The 19,998-nt window shown below is 46.2% G+C and overlaps 1 protein-coding gene across 1 annotated transcript in view; it reads left to right on the top strand.

The window, feature by feature from the left end:
- The window catches only part of LRP8 (LDL receptor related protein 8), a 197,408-nt gene that overhangs the window by 171,145 nt on the left and 6,265 nt on the right, over window positions 1-19,998 (top strand). The window contains exons 5-12 of the mRNA XM_059821665.1: window positions 491-853; window positions 7,317-7,439; window positions 10,830-10,949; window positions 11,079-11,204; window positions 13,084-13,255; window positions 16,076-16,303; window positions 16,884-17,002; window positions 18,493-18,632. Coding sequence (XP_059677648.1) covers window positions 491-853; window positions 7,317-7,439; window positions 10,830-10,949; window positions 11,079-11,204; window positions 13,084-13,255; window positions 16,076-16,303; window positions 16,884-17,002; window positions 18,493-18,632 — 1,391 coding nt within the window. The remainder of the gene's footprint in view (window positions 1-490; window positions 854-7,316; window positions 7,440-10,829; window positions 10,950-11,078; window positions 11,205-13,083; window positions 13,256-16,075; window positions 16,304-16,883; window positions 17,003-18,492; window positions 18,633-19,998) is intronic.

Genomic DNA, 19,998 nt, shown 5'->3' with positions numbered 1-19,998 from the left:
TGCTTGTGAAAGTCAGGAAGCTGGTAATGTCAGCGTGGAGCAAACTGCAGCGCTGTGCGAGTCCACCAGCGCATGCCAGCACACCTCCAGCCCGCCCTGCAATCTCCCTGCTCTTTCCGTGCTGTCACCCCATACACCAGGACTTGCCTGGCTGCTCTTGCCTCAACACCAGGGCAGCACGGCAGCTGGCCCCCCACTTTTCCTACCTGCAGTTCTCTCAGCCCTGCTGCCCTTTCTTCTTCAGGGCTGCTGATGGCCCATCAAGGGTGTATCCTATGGCACAGTTAGGGAGATGACCACTGCATCTTCACCTGCTCCTTGCCACGTAGTTTACCATTAGGAAAAATGTTTTGAGTTAGAACAGCCAAGGTAATGCTTTTGTGTCCTCGCTTTCCCCCTGTCTCAGACATTCCTAATGTGCTAAAGCTGGCACAGTGGTGAGGGGTAGGTTGGAGACCTTACAGCTCACCTGTTTGTTTTTATTCCCAAGCCTGTTCTCCCAATGAGTTCCAGTGCAGTAACAAATCGTGCATCTCCATCATCTTCGTGTGTGATGGTGACAATGACTGCGGAGATGGCAGCGATGAAAGAAAATGCTCCCCTCTGACCTGCAACCCCAATGAGTTCCAGTGCAACAACAGCATGTGCATCCCAGAGCTGTGGGTCTGCGATAACCAGCCGGACTGTGAGGATCAGTCGGACGAATCCATAGAGAAGTGTGGCTACGATGCCAAGGCTCTCAACACCTGCGCAGCTCATGAGTTCCAGTGCGACAATGGCGAATGCATCCACCTGAACTGGAAGTGCGATGGGGACGAAGACTGCAAGGACAAGTCTGATGAGCAGGATTGCCGTGAGTGTCTGCAGGGCTAGGGCAAGGCTGAGCACTCTTCTTTGTGGGAGAGAGGGGCCAGAAGGCTGTTGTGGGCTGTGTTTTAAGGCAAGTCTTTGATGTCTATGCAGCAACTGTGTGCCTGACAAGGAGCGTTTGTGTCCCAAATGGCGTGGCTGGGCACCCAACTCAGCAGGGTCAGGTATATTCCAGACTCCTTTTATGCTCTTTCTTTGAGGATTCAGAGACGAGATGCAAGAGCTGTTGGATGGTACCGTGCCTCAGAAGAGATCTGTTTCACTAGAAATACAAGGAATGGAAAATGGGAAAAATGTTCAAAGCCCTCAGGCTGCGTGGTGGGGTCACAGTCTAGAGGTTAGAAGCCACAATGCTAGAGGGAATATATGATCAGCAGAAAAAAAATAATTAATTTTCTGCCTCTGAAGTTAGAGTATACTGAACAAGGCAGTCAAGAGCAGCACCTCTGAAGAATCCAGTTTGAAATGCACTTTGAGCTTGGCTTGATAAAGGCACGGGGCTAATAAATAATGGATTTCTTTTCAGCTGGCTTTATGCATTTAACATGGTGTTGTTGGTGTGCATGGTTTTGTGAATGTTTCATCCATTTTTAGCTGCTAAACTGTTCAAGCTGGTCAGTTACCTGAGAGGGGGAGAGAGAGAGAGAGGCAAAAAAATAAAAGCAAAATGTTTTGCTAAAATATTCATAATCACAAGATTGAAATAAAATAAAATATTTACATAGCTGTATATCTTTAGCAGCTCTGACATTGGGCCACCTCTGGGGAGGAAGGCAGCAATCAGCTGCAGAAATCAGACATTTTTGCAAAGGTACCTACGAAAATATACCACTTTTGCTAGCACCATCTTTTCATACCCATGACAACACTGAGCCCAAGCTAGTGAGCTCAGAGCAGCTGTGTGGGAGAGCCCTTCAAGGAGTGGGGGATCAGACTCTCTTTCAGGCAGAGAGAGGCAGATGTAAATTCAGTGGCTTCTTTAGCAAGAGGAGCCTGTAGTAAGTCCTGGACACCACTGTTTACACTGCAGAAGAGCAGGGGGATGAGCCACAGGTAATCCTGGAGCTGCTGTGCCTTTAAAAGAGCCAAGGACTCTTAAAAGAGTGGTGAGAGCAGAGTAGGAGAAGCCAAATATGTTTTGTTAGGAAGAAAGCAGCTTTGACTGCTGGGTACAAGGATATCATCACAGTCAACGCCCTTCTGAGTAGGGATGGATTAGGTAGGTTGTCTTTTCCTTCATCTCCAAGAAGGTGATACAGGAGCTGACAGAGCTCTTGGGCACCAGGTACCCAGGCAGTACTTCCAGGGTGTGAAGTGTCACAGGGACAGTGGAGTCAGGAGGCAAAGTTGGTTCCTGGCATCCATTTCAGTATGAAGTGACTGTAAGAAAGCCATGTCCATTGGAGATATGCTGGGACAGCCTGTGTTGTTTGGTGCCTGCTTTCATTCTGAGACCTCCTGCAGACAGCCCTGTACTTGTATCCCCTCCGAATCAGGAGCAGTGGCTAGGCCCGCATTACAAACACAGGTGAAGAACTGGTGTCTGGTGCAGGGGACTCCAAGCAGAACAGATCTCTGTCCCACAGGTTGCATTCCCTGCAGTGACGGTAACCTGGCAGGATGGCTGAGTTTAGACAACTCAGGAGAGGGAAAGGTGAGCTCCCTTTTATTTCCAAGTGGTGAAAGAGGGGAGTGCCTTACAGATGGCACTTTCCAATGAAATGTCTCTAAAATTTCAATCCCTGTTGTTCAACTTGAAAGGAATTTTTTTAAGTCTTTTACAGGCCCCATTTACTTCAATACTCTGCTGGGTGAGAGGAGTGGGACTGTGCCCGTGTACCTTGCTGAGGCAGAGGGAGCACTCTGTTCCCCAGCTTCTCTGCTTGACACCTGTCTGACAGACACCAGCAATATCCAGCTGAGCTCAAACTGCCAAGACGTGAGGCCCAAAAGGAGCATGGCTCTGACAGCATCCCTCAGTTACAGAGCAGCTTCACCAAGTAGCACCTTCAGATAAGCCAAGGGCAGCCTCCCTGGGGCAGAGGACAGAGCTGGACACCACTGCAGCATAGTGCTGACAAACAGTGGAGGAAGAAGGAAATGTGGCAGAAGTTACTTGAGAGTTACATCTCTGACTAGCGGAGATTTAGTACCCGAGTTTTTTTCCCAGTAAGTCTCAGTACAGCACAATGTGCAGCTTATTTACCCAGGAGAAACGAGCATGTTGAGCTGCTTCTGCTGCTTTCAGTCCTGTGGGCCAGGAAACAGCGGGATTAAAAGCCCCATGTTTTAGCTACTGCAGTGCTCCTCTGTAGAGTGCCTGGTTCTGCCCTTTACACCCATGCAAACTAGGAGTCACCCCAGTGCCACAGAGGTGTATAAGCCTGCTGCTGTTTACACCGCGGGGAGGGGACTCTCTAAGGTAGTAGCCAGGAGAGGACTTGTGGCACTGAGCGCTCATGTAGCTGATGGGTCAACTGGGTTGGAGTTTAAAACTAATGTTGCTTCCCCATCCTAAATGCAGCTGTTGCTTGGGTGCACGTGCCTGCAGTAAGAAAGTGACATTTGAGAGCTCTGGAGACTCAACATCACTGTTCATCTGTTGGACTGAAGAGTTTAGGGATTGAACTTTATTTTTTTTTTTTTCCTCTCCAGAAATTCTGTTTTTGAGATCAGTATCACATGGCACGCAGGGAGTTACAGGTGCATGACACTGCTCTATCCCCTTAGCAACTGGGATGGCACAAGTACCATTAGGTTTGACTTGATTAAAACTGCAGATAATAGCACTATGTCTTCTCTTGCAAATGGGAATCATATGGGGTTTACATTGTATAAAACAGAGGGATGGTAGCTAATGCTTTAAAAAAAAGTCATGAGGCCATCACCAGTCATTTGTTACAATCATTTGGGGGTGATAAACGAGTAGAGTAGAAATGAAGGGTGACAATTGGTGAACAGGTTTTGGCAGCGAGACAGCAAATAAATAGGAGGGAATGAGTCATTTCAGGAAAGCTGTGTGAGAACATTGAGTGATTGGGTTATTTTCCCTAGCATATCTATTTAAATATATATATATATTTATAAAATTAACGTTAGGTTAGATTTATTAGTCTCCAAATCGGGAATGGTTGTATTTTAAAATGTCCTTTGCAACTTGTGTTAGATCATCCAGGAGGGAGAATAAATAATGCTTATAACTGACAGCTAGAAAACAGATCCCTTGAGACCTGACCTCACACTCTTGTGCCTCTGTCTCCCCATCTATAAAATGGGATTGATGCATTTTGCAAATGCTGGGGTTTTCTTGAGATTGAGTTCATTTGGGGGGGGGGGGGGGGGGCGGGGCATGGACTAGAAGACAGAAGAAACACAGGCTCAGACTTGGAATCTGGACTATATCTGCTGAATTAGAGCAATACAGCTTTGTGCCTGGTATTTGCAAATGGGAAGTGTATCTGAATGTGCCTGTTAATTTAGCAGGGCTTTGGTAAATTGTTTCATATTTGATTTGAGGAGCAGAGGAGTTGGCTATAAAACTGCTGAGAATTCACTGATTTAAATCCCTCGAAATAGTACAGCAATTTTCTGAACATCTTGTGCAAATAAACAGCACAGCTCTTCCCTCTTCTTGGGATATTGCTTTATTTTGGGAATGGCCCTGATGGCACCCTGCTGTCAAGTCTGCCAGTGGTGCTGAGATGGGTTTGTGTCCCAGCTTCACGATAACAAAGTTCCTGGCCCTCTCTCCTCAAGCTTATGCTCACCAGGTTAGGTATAAACACAGCATTCTCTCTCCTTGTACTGAAAAACACACCAGAAAATAGAAATGCTGTATATGCATTTTAATATCTTTGTGACCAGTAAGAATTGTTACGTATCTGCTCTTTTTGGATGTCTGTTAAGAGGCTCAGGGGCAATTCCTCAAAGGTCTGAACTTCTGCAGCTCTGCTGGAGTGAGAAGTGAGCCAGGAAACCATGCCTGGTCTCCAAACTTCTGTCTCTTCTTCTTGAAGCAAAAGCTTTGTGCAATGATGTTGTACAGTCCCACATCTGTGTTTTGCAGTCCCTGTTACGACCAAGCTAGGAGCTGTGCTGTCATTGTTCTCTGTCTTGTGGTGCTTGTGCAACGTTGTCTTTGCAGTTCCTGCAAAATTCTTCATCATTTTAATTTGTTTTAGGATTAGAAACCTTTCTATTCTTAGCATCTAGTTATAACTGCTTTCTAGAAGAGCTTTGAAGATTACAATTGAAGACAATTAGTAGGTTTTATAACAGCTGCCTTCCAAATCTGTAGTTGTTGTCATGCAGATTTACTTGGTAAACTGGAGACCTGTTCCTGCTCCAGGAAAGACAAGACCCCCGTTGGCTTTAATTATATGTAGCACTTTTGTGGAGGGTTAATACTTGTAGTTAGAAGTGGACGACCATCCTTTCCTGTCTCCATATATAGAAGTTGCTACAGAAAAGGTGAAGTAAACTGTTTTTCACGTTGGGGGTGAAGACAAAAAGTAATTGTGGCGAGGGAATTTTCAACCAGACAATAGGAAAGCTTTGCAATGGCCGAGGGTTAGCTTGGAAGACGTTGGAATTGCCGAGGGGTAAGGTGATCTCTCCCTTGTCAGGGCTTTCTCCAAGCGGGTGGTTGTACGTGGCAGGAGTGGTTCAAGCAAAGTGCCTCTGCCTCCCTGCAGGAGCTCTCAGTGCCACTTCCAGATCTGTGGTCTCTGATTCTCCCAGACCACAGCTTTGTTTCTTCCTCTCCTTCATTTTTCTCCATTTAGAGCAGCAGTTCCCACATGCTTAGTTTGGAGCTGCTGTCCCAGATGTCCCACTGAGGTTTCCCATTTCTGTGGCTGGGTTTATTAGCTGAAATATGGCGACACAGCTGGTCCCATAACTGTGCTTATTGCTTGGGATTTTTTTCTCACTTTGCAGCTTTTTATAAAGATAGTGCATATGGCTTTCCTCTCCAAGGAGCAGTGCTATTTCCAAACTTTTCTCATGTGAATACTGTGTATTTCTAAAGGCAGGCTTTCTCCCTTCCCCCACCAGCCCTGCAGTTGTGGCTTTTCCTGTCTCCTGTGCCGTTCGCCCGCTGAAGATGCACTAGAGCTAAGTCCAGTGAAGCAGTCATGAGTCTGGATCGTGCATCCTGTGAGATGCAATTGCCAATAATGCTGAGCCTTTGTGTAACTAATACTTTATGGTATCGATACTAGCTCACTTCATGTCTGTGGCTTTTCCTGGGTTGTCTGAAAGTAGTAATTTTTGTATTAGAACCAGTTTGTCAAATTGTCATGGAAGGTCTGCCACGTAGCTCTCACCTCCCATGTAGTAACATCAGTGCTGACCTCCTCTAGCTATTCAGAGGCAGTGATTTTCTGTCATATGATACCAGGACGCAATCAGCAAGATGGAAAGGCTAGAATCAAGAGCTCTCCAGGGTGCACTGCCTTAATAGGATTTTAAGAAAACATCTGTAAGACAGTCCCCTCAGAAGTAAACTGCATAACATGTCCCTGTTTTGCCAGTGAACTACAGGCTGCAGCCCTTTGCTGGTTAGCGAGTGCCTGTACCCTTTGTCAGCTCCAGTCTGGTCCCAGGTAGAGAGGTCTCTCACTTAGTGTAACTTTGGGGAGGGAAACATGTCGGCTTTTAGTATGGTCAGTGCAACTGTCTGTTTTATTTTTTTCCCCAACTTTGCTGTTCATCAGATCTGACCTGGGCAAGTGAGCTTCAGGCTTGAAACCTGGCCTGACACTGTGGAGACGTTTTTGGCCTGTAACCCCAAGAAACACCAAGCCAAGTGCAGTGGAACTCTTCTGCCTTCCAGTGGTCTGTTAGCTCATGGGCATTTAGCAACCCAAATGATCATGTGTGTGTTGCATCCCTAGTGTGATCACATTGGCTTTGGCAGAGAAAGTCAATACATTTCTCTTGTCCATGCCCTTAGCCTGAATATGTTTTGAAATATATCTTAAATATAACTTTTTCTGAAGGAAGGAGAGCTGAGAAGCAGTTGCCTTTGCCTGTCTAGTGCCACTCTGCAGTCCTAGTTGCAAAACAGCCTGGCCTCTCACATAGACTGAAGACCCCAGAGGGGCTCCACTGCTGATAGTTTTGCTGCCTGCTGGCTTTCTTGTGTCTCACCTGAGAAACTCCACTGCCTGCACTGATTCTGTTTTGACTAGATCAGCTGATACGAGCTTTGGGGCTCTTTTCCCAAGGACATAGAGGGTGATCTGGGATGGCAAAGGGGCACAGGAGGACAGTGGCTGAGGTAGCTGCTGCCTCTGTTGGTTTGGTGGAAGCAGCCAATGCTCTGTGACATTTGCTGACAAAAGCGTGCAAAACTCTAGGAGTGTCAGAGGTACGTGGCTAAAAGGTACCATGCAAAAGATTCAAGTCCTGTGTGGCTAATGCTTAAATGTGTTGTCTTAAAGCTCTGGTGACCTGCCAGCCGGATGAATTCCAGTGTGGCGATGGGACCTGTATCCATGGAGCAAAGCAATGTGACAAGGTGCATGACTGTCCTGACAACAGCGACGAGGCAGGCTGTGTCCAAGGTAGGTACAGACAGCTCTGCACTCCTCGTGCTCCATGGTGTAAGCCTGAGAGAGCTGCGTAGCCATTGGAAAGGGAGTAGGCCTGTGCTGCTCCTCTGGGCCATGGCAGGCTGCTTCCCGTAGAGAGTTTTAAGCCGTTCTGGCAGTGGGGTTGCTTGGGAGAGATGATTGTGCTGACCAGGCAGACTGCATGACTTGAAAAGTTCCTTGCGTGATACTCAGGCTTGATGTTAATTTGCTTAATACCATCCCATTTCTGCTAATGACACCCTCTTGAAGCTTTATGTCAGGCTTTTTGTTGTCATGAGCCTCATCTAACTTAGTTGCTTTCCTCTCTTGCCCGACACGACAGAGTCAGCATGTGAAAGTCCCAGCAAGTTTCAGTGTAAGAGTGGAGAGTGCATTGACGGAGGCAAAGTGTGCGATTCACATAGAGACTGCAGGGACTGGTCTGACGAGCCTCTGAAAGAATGTGGTACAGTACTTGCCTTCTACGTGTTGCTCCTGTTGTAACCGCTTCCCCTCTCCTCCATCTGGTGCTCACAGCTTTGAGCGTAACCACATGTAGCTGCTAATGCTATTTCTCACTCTGCTCCTCTTTCCTTGCCTTTATTCTCTCATCACCCTTCATATGAATATAATTAGTAGCCTAGTCTGATCATCCGTAAGTTTGAACTGTGCCCTTCTCAGCTCAGCTTTTATTCTTGGAGGGATGTATGAACTGAGCACGGGACTAGGAACCAGGAATTCCCCTTCTCCCCACAGCACAGACCAGTTTATTTAGCCTCATTGCCTAAATTATCTTTGAGTTGTAAGATGATGGTAACATCATAAAAATTTAGTATTGGGAACATGCTTTGAAGGTGAAAACACAGAGTGGCAGCAATCACTGAGAGATGACTTCAGCCATTTCTGGGTTTTACATGTTGTTGCTGCTTCCCTTAGAAATGGCAGCAGGTTGCTCTCTGCAGCATCCTGCTAGCTCTGGGCTAGCGAGAATGCGCAAGCCACAAGAGCCAGGTCTGCATCTGGGCTGTCAGAGTCAGCAGAACGGAAAGCGCAGGCCATAGAGCTGTGCCGCTCTCCCTAGGGCAGCCCTTCTCTGACCTTTCCCACTGGGCATTGTGGGCACCAGGCACCAGCCCCAATCTGGAGCATTACTGAAACACATTTGGTTTTTTTCCCCAGTGCAGAAACATCGCAGACAAGCATCCCTTTCCATGACATCATGAAGCACCAGTAGCATGGAGCTCAGTGCCTGCCTCTTAAATAACTCACATTCAGGAAGAACTGTCAGTCTCCTCTGTATCAGACAAGAAGTGTGTGTGCATGCCTAGTGAGGATGCTCTTACCTTGTGCTTTCAGTATGCCCTTGCTTTCTTCCACACTAATCCACATCTCCCTGTCTTTCTGAGTGGGTGTTGCAACTTGTCTGTCTGTGGAGGTCTCCCAACAAAGCTGGCAGCCCAGTTTGTCTTAGGAGACTGGGCAGTGGCACAGCACAGCTGGGCTTGGTGCTCAGCCATACATTGGTGCCATGGCTGACTTGGTGCAGTCCCAAGCTGGCAGTGAAGTGTTGTCTGAGTTAGGAAGCTGAGCAGAGAATAGCCCCCAAAGGAAACATGTTTCTTTAAGAGTGCAGAATGATGTAGACTGCTGTGAATGCAACTCCCACGCACACGTAATCCATGCAGAAGGCAGGAGGTGCAGGACATGCTCCTCATCTTGGTGTGTCTGTGCTAGACAAGGCAGTGCCCTCTGAGATTCCCCAGAAAAGCATGACAGAAGACAGAATATCACTTCTCTTACTTTAGGCAGGCAGTGAATATACTGCTGAAGTTTGAGTAATGGGCAGCAGCTGCCCAGCAGAAAGAGAACAGGCTAACGTCTCTGCCTGGCTCCTCCTCAGCTCCTATTGAGAAGTGCAGCAAGTGAACCAGCACTTGATTTACAGTCTCTAAATCCATTCCACAAAGCATGTCTGAAACCATGGGAATCATCTGAGTGACGGTTTGCTTGGTAGTCGAAACAGCCTTTGTAGTATTTTGCAGAGAGCAGTTGTGCATGTTTATGACCCAGTTTGCTAGAGGCCTATGCAAGTGTAGAAATAGGTGATCTCCATTAATAAACATCATTGAACAGTGACAACGCACAGTGTGACTCTGTGGACACCTTCTTGGAGCCTAGTGAACTTGCTCTATTAATAATGTATTGATATCTATATGCGTGTGTCTTTGATAGGAAGGTGAAAGCATCCCAGAGCCGAGATGGAGTTCCTTCTGGCATGGTATTTTCCTAGTCTTACTGACTTAATTGGCTTGTGGTTGTTTTCATTTTCTTCCAAGAGCACTGGTTTAATGGCTCTGCTGTAGTGCTCACCTGCAGTGTGCAAGGAAGCAAGGAGTAAAAGATAATGAAAAATTTGCCTTTAAATTGCATTATAGATTGAAGTAAATCAGTTTTGCTTGTTCTAGTGAGCTTGCTATCCCTGAAATCGCACAGCTTCTGTTCAGCAGTCTTACTTAGGGAGAGGATTTTCTCTTCACCCTGTATAGGTTAATTACAACAAGAAGTATTATTTCTGACAGGAAACCAGCTTTCTTCAACCTCTTATTCAGTTCTAGTTACAAGGATCCATTTAGTCTGTTTTTCATTTCAGCACTTGAAAGCAGGATCAGCGAGGTGGCCTTGGATTAGACAGAGACCCAGGAGAGGAAGGGGGGCTGTTGCTTCATAAGTTGCACACTTGGGCTGATGCAGACTGCCAGCAGAGACTGTTGGGTGGGAGGTGTTTGTGGGAGGACTGTATCTCAGTGCTAATGGAGTATCTCTTGACAGACTGTACTTTGGTGTTTTCTGGAATTTTCACATAGATCATTCCTTGGAGCTAGATGGGAAAATAGTACAGTATTTCAAAATAGCTGGCCCCTGGGAGATGAGACTCCCCCAACATGAATTATTAAAGCTCAGAGAGACTGTTCAGAAAAGTCAACATGAACCAGCGCATGGGGAAGGAGGAGTCTCCTGGAGAGAGCCCTTAGGTCCCTTGGAAGTTTCTCACATGTGGCAGAACATGCTCAAAGCAGCAGCTCTCTGATGGGATGAGATGCAGAGATGCAAATACGCTGTATCCCCAGGGCTCCCTGTTCATTTAGCCACTAGCTTTCAGTCTAAATGATCCTACAGTGTTGGTTTGGAATAATAAAGAGCAAGAAAGTGATTTGGTGGTGGCTTCCTATCTGTGAAGTCACTCCTGTGCTCTATGGGGCAAGCACCTGGCTACCAAAAGCTGATAGATATGGGAAAATTTCTGAGGACCTCTCTTAATTTTATTCAGTCTTACAACGAAAAGCCCTCCTTTGTCATAGATAATCTGTATATCCCTTCCAGGTATTAATGAATGCTCTATGAACAACGGTGGTTGCTCACACATATGCAAAGACTTGAAGATTGGTTATGAATGTGAATGCCCACCCGGATACAAGCTTCTGGATAAAAAAACGTGTGGAGGTAATTTACATGCAAACAGCAGTCCCTTGTGTTTCACCATACAGAGATGTGATTATAGTCACTTCAGCATTGCTCCATCACAGATGGTTTGATTTCAAGTTATTGATGGGTTTCAAACACTCCTTTCAGACATAGATGAATGTGAGAATCCAGACGCTTGTAGCCAGATCTGCATTAATTACAAGGGGGATTACAAATGCGAGTGCTACGAGGGATATGAGATGGACACCCTGTCCAAGAACTGCAAAGCTGTAGGTAAGACAATGCCACAGGCACTTAAACTCTGCTTGCTCAACATCACAACTCCGATAAGAAAACATGCTTGCAGGGCTGAGGCTAGGGGAACAGAAACAAAAGGAAACTAGCAAGCAAAGGCATTTCATTTCGAGCAGCACAGAACTGCTGCAGTGATAGCAGATGCGTCTCTAGGCAAGAACTACTTACCATGCAGATTAGAATATTTTAACAGTGTACAGAGCAAGATTACAGTCACTAGTTGGCTGTTTGAAGCTGAAACCAGAAAAGAAAGCCTCTTGACAGGTGTTATTAAAAACAGTGCAGCAAAAACTCTTAGTGGTAGTAGTATTAAAAGCAAGAAAACATCCCAATTAAAGCACGGTAGGTTAGCCACCTCTCCACCCTCCCAGCCTCTTACACAAATCCAACGTGAACACCAGCAGTTTGATCAACCTTATTGCAAAAATGCATGTTCATGGCAGAGGGATGGAAAGTTGAATGGTGCAAGATGGACCATTAGCTATGCTGGGGGTTTCTTTAATGGAAATAGTGGGTCCCTTGGGGAAGGGTGAGTTACCTGCAATATAAAGTTGCTTCTTTAGTGTTACCCTGCATATCCATGTGGCCTCTTTCTTCCCAGGTTCTATATGGTATGCACAGTGTCCTGCTGTCCTCATAAAGTCTGTTAGTCTCACACCTGAGTTAGGACTGATTCAAATCCTGGGACACTGATCTGTTTGTTGGTTAGAAAACTCTGTTGTGCCCAAGAGTCTGTGCTGAGACCCCTGCAGCATGATGTATTCCAGAGATAAAACCTTGTCCCAGGTCTTCCCTTTCAGCATCATGTTCCTCAGTCCCCTTTTGCCCTTCCCCGTGGAAGGACGCTCTTCGCTAGGATCTTCTACTAACCACTGTTGGAGACAAACCAGTCTAACCCACTAAAGCTTGTTCTGGGCCTCCCATCCTGTCCCTACCTCAAACAGGGAGGCGCACCAAGAGCGAACTAAAACTTTAGCTGTTTGACTCGCAGCTTATTTTAGTGACACTTAAGAACGCAGAGAATCACGTGCTGTGCTACTTGCAGAAGGCAAGGACGTGCACCTCTTGGTCTGAGCCTAGAGACATAGATGTCTGCCTTCTACAGTAGGAAACTGGCCTCCATGGGGCCCACTGTGAAGAACCGTGGAGGCTAAGGTGCTGGCTAAGGTCTTCTAAGCAAAATAACTGTTGGGTTTCTATGTGTCCTGCTCTCCTGTCTTTTGGAAAATTCAGGTGGGCTTTATGCTTCTTGAGAGGCACTGGCCTGAAATGACAACTGCAGTAGCAGTATCACCAGCACCCAGGCTGCAGGCTCTGGCCCCACAAAAAAGAGATGTGAACTGCCTGAGCCCAAGTGCTCAGGTGGAGTATGTGAGTTATGCATGTACGTGACAGTCTAAAATTCCTCCCTGGCAACCAGTCCTGGCTTTGCTGGATTCAATGTGGCTTTGTCATGCCTCAAGTCTGGCTGCCTCCCTTCCCTCCAGCCAGCCCAGAGGGCTGTCTCTTCCTTGTGCTGGCCATGAGTCACCAAAATCTGGCCCGTGTATTTTGTATCTAACACGTGTAATTGAAGGTGACGACACTCCCCAGAGTTCTGCTTGTAGCTTAGCAGAATGGGCAGACCAAGAGCCAGTGTGCATCTAGTAACCACAGAGGTGCTGCGGTCCTCCATGTCCATGTGTGATAGCTCTGCCTCTGGAAGCCATTTACACTTGCTTCTGGTGTGGTGTAAAGCTTCCTTACAAAGCAGAACTATCAGTGACTGATAGTTCTGTTGTTGTTTGAGAAATTAAAGCTGAATCGAGCCCTTGGGGTCAGCTGCTAAAATGACAAATGCCCTTATTTCCTGTGGTAGGCAAGAGTCCATACCTGATCTTCACCAATCGCCATGAGGTCCGTAAGATAGACCTGGTGAAAAGGGACTACTCTCGCATCATTCCCATGCTGAAGAATGTCGTGGCGCTGGACGTGGAGGTGGCAACAAACAGAATATATTGGTGTGATTTGTTCTACCGAAAAATCTACAGGTAATGGGCAAGAGAGGATGTGTTTTGGTACCTTTCCAAAGCTATGGTTCAATCTGTACCCCTTAAGGACAATCTGCAGGGAACAATGCAGGGTACAGGGAACCCGAGGGCTTTTCTTCCCTTACTGGATTACCTGGTGTGGCCAAGACTTTGTAAGCTTTTTCAGAAATTGATGAAGAAATCAGGGGCTTGTGCAGTTATCTGTTTTGATAATACAGGAAGGCTTTTCATCAATAATAGATCCTGCTGCATTTGTGCAATTACATGTAGACTCTTGTTTACTGAATCATAACATTGCTAAGCAATGCTGCATGAGACTGCTGCTGTTCTGTGTGCTTGCTGTACATAAAACCACCAAGGACTTAGCATCTGAAAGCACAAAGGAGGCAAATCGTCAGAGCAAGGAGGTAGCAACACAGATACTAGCTGCCCACTGTAGTCTCTGGTAGAATGGATTTAAATTCATACCACTTGACCACAGTACACATTCTGTAATTCTTACTCTCCCTCCTTCAGCTGTTTTTATGGCATCCATCACAGTATTATGTACCAGGGCTTGTGAGTGTGCCTAGTCAAAAATGCATTTAATTCATGCACTGAAAATCCCCCATGGTATATTCTGATTTGCATAGCTATTGCACCCTATTGCAGCTTCTACAGTGATTTGTTCTGGATTTTAGCTAATGATCAGGCAGAGGGTGCTTGGTTTCAGTGTGTGGGAGCCAAGACAGGGTTTCTGCAGGCTGTGGTAGCTCCCATGTCACTGGCAGGGAAATTTGCCCAGGCTGTGCTGAGTGTTAAGCACTCAAGTAGCTAGGCAGGTACCCCGAGCATGCCTGTGGGGCTCTGAAAATGGGGAGATGGTTCAGAAGAAAGCTAGCAGCTTTCACTGTGTCTGATTCTGTAGGCACAGGCAGGGGTGGGAAAGGGCTTCATATTCAGATGCAGAGAATTATTCAAGACACACTGCTCCTTCTGCAGCTCTCTGACACTGAATGCCCTGGGGCGCTGGGGGCACCTGAACAGTTTTCATACCCTGAACATGGCTATACCAACCCTTTTTCTTTTTCCAAACAGCAGAATTTTTCTCTTTCTTACTCCTGCTTGCATTAGCTTTGTTTTAAGTCCCACCTTTTCTGCAGAGCAAGCTATGCAATCATAACTTAACAATTAATGTGCCTGTTTAAGATATTGCTGCTATCACTAATATCAAACACTTCTAAACAAAAGGCCACCATGTCCCTCCAGCAGAAGAAGGACTCCACCTGCAGGAGTCCTCTGGGGAAAAGCAGTGTATAGTTGAATGGCTATCGCAAGGTGAAAACTATGGTACAGGAAGTAATTGCTGGCAAGAGATCCCATCTTTCCTAATGCTCACCTCACTTGCCTTTCCAGACCCTCTCCTATTGAAGTGATGTGCCCGTTGGGGTGTCAGAAGATACTTTACAGTATTTAGTTACTGGGATAATTGAAATGTCACCTGTATTCCAGCCCTCCCATTCTGAAAGCTGGAGGAGCCTCTCTTGGCCTCCCCACCAGTGCACTGAGTCACACTGAGGGTACAGCGCAGCAGCTCACTGCAGTGGTGGATGGGAAGTGTTGAACACAGCTGTTTCACTGGGGAGGAATTAACTAACCTGGAGTTGTGTAGTTAGAACATGTGGTGCTTGTCAGACTAAAATAACAGAGTCTTGGGAGCATTGTCAGATGCCCTGCAGAACCCTGATGATACCATTCATTTGGTGCTGGGTCAGAGAGAAACCAAAACCATTGCTTGTAGTGAAGATGCAGTAGCACGCTGTTAATCCAGGCTGACTCTGTATAGCCATTCCAGCCTGGGCCGTGGGCCATAAAACGATGTCAAAAATTCCTGGGTTTGGACATTTGTTTCTAAGTCTCTGATCTGATAATTGAGAGCTCAGCTCCCGTGTGACATACCTTTTCATTCCATGCCAAAGGCAGGATGGGCAGTGAACAGGAGATGTAAACCATCTTGCATTTTCATATGTTCGGAGCAGGGGAGGAAACTTTCTGCTGTTTTGTAACTTTTTAAGATGTACCAAGTTATTCTAAGAGCCAGACTAAGCTCTTAGAAACACTGATGCCAACTCAGAGTAACTCCATTTCAGTTCACTCAGTGCAGTTGATATTGGTGCAGGTGCAACAGAGCAGAATCAGCCTGTGTGCTTGTAGGAGCAACATTGAGTTATTTATGAAACATCCATGTGGAGTTTGCTGCCTTTCAGTAGTGTTTTGAAAGATTTTGAGGCTGCCACTGATATTTAGTGAACATTCTCTTTGTATGTAATGAGATCACTTGCCAAATTAGTACAGCTCCGTTAATTCCTTTGATGAGTCATAATTTGTTACACAGGTCCTAATTCTGCAATACATTTAAGCACATTTATTTGCATGCTAAGTTCAACTCTGTTCAGCAGAGCACTGGAGATTATATTTCTAATGTCCATAAATCCCATGCATCGATGCTATTGAAGTTAACATGCCTGAAGTCAAATGTTTTGCTGAATTGTGCAGTTATAGCAGGAAGCAGGTAGAAAAATGAAGTGACAGTTCCCTATTCTGGAAGTGCCTGCTGTCCAGATATAGGCAAATACAAACAAGTTGTAGGAGAAAGCAGAAGGTTGCAGCATGCAGCCATAAGGGTTTGTATGTCAACCATGCTGCCTCATGCGCACTTTCTTTCCATGGGGTTGCAGTGGTGCTAGCTGGCATTCAGCTGTCTGAGGTCTAACCCCATGCATATGTGCGCGGCCCTCTCTGTGCTGTGTGTCAGCCCAGTGATGAGTCCTGTCTTCACAGTGCCTACATAGACAAAGCGAGTGACACAGCTGAGCAGGTGATTTTGATAGACAGCCAGCTGAACTCTCCTGAAGGATTGGCGATAGACTGGGTTCATAAGAATATCTACTGGACAGACTCCGGAAACAAGACCATCTCAGTGGCCACTGCAGATGGAAGCAGGAGGAGGACACTCTTCAACAGTGACCTCAGTGAGCCAAGAGCCATTGCTGTTGATCCCACACGGAGGTAGGTGTAAAGACCACAAATACTCCCTTCCCCAACAGAGACGTTCCAGTCTTCTTTCTGCCTCTCTTACAAACTTGTGGGTGGTTCTCGTGTCATCAAGACTTCAGATGCCCTTTAAGATGGATAGATCTGTTGAACTTAAATGGGACTGCTGAGATGGTTCAACTAAGTCTTTGCAAAGCCACTGCTGTTAAAGAAAGTTCTGATAATAATGGTCAGGTCATGTGTTCGATGGGCCTGAGCTGGTCCAGGCACATAGGTTGTGCTGGGAAATGAAGTAGTCTGTCTGAGATGTGTATGGGCTACTTGGGTAAGTGAAGTCCACATACCTAGCAGACACACCAGGAGATAGTTTGCATGTGGTTACTAAGGTGAGCTTTTGCATTCTGGTACAAGTTTTGTGGCAGAATACTCTGTGGGACAGTATGTGGCTCCACTATGTGCGTATCAGAATTAACTGAAGTGGCTGAGGGGCTTTTCTATAATAAGGAGAGAACAGTGCACCTCCTACTCCGATTAGTAGTACAGATTTCTTACGCTAGAGTCCAATATACTGTTTTCTTGCATCTGTCTCTTTCAGGTTCATGTACTGGTCTGACTGGGGAGACAAAGCTAAAATCGAGAAAGCTGGCCTGAATGGCGTGGGGCGACAAGTGCTGGTGACTGACAACATTGAGTGGCCAAATGGCATCACACTTGGTAAGTGCCCACGCTAGAGCTACAGCATCCACTGTGGCCGATGTAAATTTATTTTTATTGTTAAATAGGAAAACAAAATAGTAAATGTGCAAAGGCACCTGCACATAAAAATCCTGGAAATACTCTGTCACTTACTGCTCACCAACATGAGTGATTTTAATTCAGTAACAAGCATAGGCAGTAAGTCTTGCCACAGTCAGAACCTCATGCTGCAGGAGCTTTGAGTTGCTTTTAGGTGTGCCTTAAGGCAAAGGGAAACCTGGGGGGAGGATGCAGAGCTGCAACAAGCCTTTGGAAGTCCAGGAAGCATCAGAGGCCTTGGTGCTAGTGCCTCTGGACCTGGACCTGTCTCAGAAGCAGTGTCAAGATACTTCATTGGACTGATAAATGCATGGTACATCAAGGAAAGAGACACAGCCTGCAGAGCCCATTCCCCATCGACATGCCTGCCCAGCCACTCTGGGTGGGGGGCAGCAAGATGGCTCATATCCTGCATCCTGCTGGCTCACAGAGGGCTGTGGTCATTCTCACTGCCACACGAAATTGCAGGAGTGGAAAGGAGGTTTCCTGCCCTCATGGGGCAGCGAGGGACAACCTCCTGTGGCGTTACAGCCGCATGTGTTTAACACCATGCAGATGTGAGGTTCTTTGCTTGGTTTTATATTTGAAAAACCTGGCCGTGACAAGGATGTAGGAGAAAATGCTGCTGCCATTGCATAGTGTTGAAGTGCTACTGCTGTGAACAAATAATGTTATCCTTTAGTAATTAAGAAATTAATTTCTTGACTTGTTTAATTACAGAACTTGTTTTTGTGTTGGCATTCATCCGCTTGCATTCTGTTCAGTGAATCTCATCCAAAATGAGTGAATTTGTTCCAGTAAGAGAAATTCAGTGCTTAGCATTCTAAATAACATGTGGATCCTTCCCTCCCACTCTTAACCTGCACTCTCCCCAAAACCTGGCTCGTTGTGGTAGGAGTGTCCCCACCACCAGTGTTCCCCCAGCCTGCAGCACAAGAAGGGTTTCTGGACCGAGGATTCTTCTTCACTGAAAATGTGTAAATCGCACAGGTCCTTCAGAGAGGTGTTTAATTTGAATCACAGTTGTTGTTCTCCAGCAAGAGGCCAAGGACTGAATAGCCTTGAGAGGGATGAATCTTCTCGCTCAGGCACTGATGGAGTGACTCTGGGAAGCCCAAACTGCTGCTGGCCTGCTCCTCCTGGTAACAAAAGAACCTCATTGTACAAAGCTGTCAGTAAGGCATTCCCTACACACACACACCAGAATGTTCCTCCTTTTTAATCTTATTTATAGGGTCTTATCCCAGCATATCTGGGCACTGATTCAAAATTGGAACTAGTGTTAAAAAAAAAAAGGCCCAATAATAAAGAGATTAGTCATGCTGCCAGCAGGAAAAACATGCTGGGCAAGAGAAAAAGAGTTGCAGGAGCTGTGTGTAATTTTGCTTCCATTGTGTTTCACTTCTCAGATTTGCTGAATCAGCGTCTCTACTGGGTAGACTCCAAATTGCATTCACTGTCCTGCATTGATTTCAATGGCAGCAACAGAAAAGTTCTGATCTCGTCTGTTGATGATCTGAGCCATCCTTTCGGATTAGCAGTGTTTGAGGTAAGAGTCAAAAACGGATGCAGAACAGACTGGAGACTGCAAGAGGTCTCAAAGCTCTTCTTGATTAAAAGCTCTGCCTTTTGCATAGCACAGAAAGCTCAGCGAGGGCGTTTGCTGCTATAGAAACCGATTAACCTGGTGTGGGTTCAGCAGGGAAAATTGTTTTCTGAAGCCCTTAATCAGGAGCAATGCACTGTCTCGTGCTTTTACCTAATGTAGTACCAGTGCATCCATGAGGAGCAGGTGGTGCCCAGCGTAACACCTCCCACACAACTGGAAAATGGGTAATGAGTTTTCCGTGATTTGAATTGAGACAACTGTCCATACAGAGGCCAAAACTATTAGCAAGGGAAGGGAGAAGCCACTTACTATGATGAGCAGGTGGGACAACCATTCACTGAGTGACACTGCAATGCATCTCTCATCTTTTGAAACTCAGACTTTGAGGGGACCTACATGGGCTCAGAGCAACCTCTCAGCCTGCAGTGGAGTACTCGGCTGCTCTCAGCAGCTTTGTTTCACACCATCTTTGCATACCAGTGTTGTATTTTCTGGTGCCAACAGAACCCTCAGAGGAGGATGGCCCCTTAAATTTTGCTGTGTTTGCTAGTTGTTTCTCTTGTCCATCCCAGCATCTGCAGAAGTATCCTCAGAAACGTTTTCATCTGTCTCAGGAGTCTCAAGGCTTCAGCTGGGAGTATTTGTGCCAGCAAGGCACTCGCAGGGCTCCCCCTGCAGTCACTGTGCACCAGTGCATTGCTGAGGTTGGGGACTTGGCATCAAAAAGGTGCTCATTCACCTAGTTCTGAAAGGCTCGGATAATTCTCTTTCAGGCTAAACTTCTCCAGTTATGACACATAAACCCTGCCACACATCAGAGAATCTTCCTGTCCAAAAAAAATATAGCTGTGATCCTACAAAGACATAAGCCTATTTTCACAAAGGCGTTAGGCTTCCAACTCCTACTTGAGTATGTTCCATTGAAAACCCTGTTAGTCTTGTAGATTCGGTACTGTTGTGCTGTTTAGTGTCACACTGTAGCCTTACTAAGAGCAGTGCAGTAATTAATCAAATAGTACCGTTCAGATCCTCAAATGTCATCGAGGAAGAACTAAGACCTGGTGAGATCTGCAGAAATTACTACATAAATGGGCATCCACGTTTCTGCCATTAGTTTATACACAGCTACCCAGTGGCAGGGCCCAGGGCTAATGGCTTCCTTGCAGTTTGTACCTCATGCTAAGCATGCGTTCAAAACTCTGTGTTCCCCATCCTATCTCAGGAGTACTCCAGGGGTATGGAAGACATAATTGAAATCCCTGCTTTGCCCAGGTGGAAGCAGAGAGACACTCCAGCTCTTCTTCCC

Source organism: Gavia stellata, chromosome 10 (assembly GCF_030936135.1).
Source record: "Gavia stellata isolate bGavSte3 chromosome 10, bGavSte3.hap2, whole genome shotgun sequence".
Taxonomy (NCBI): domain Eukaryota; kingdom Metazoa; phylum Chordata; class Aves; order Gaviiformes; family Gaviidae; genus Gavia; species Gavia stellata.
This window is presented reverse-complemented; position numbering and strand designations above follow the sequence as displayed.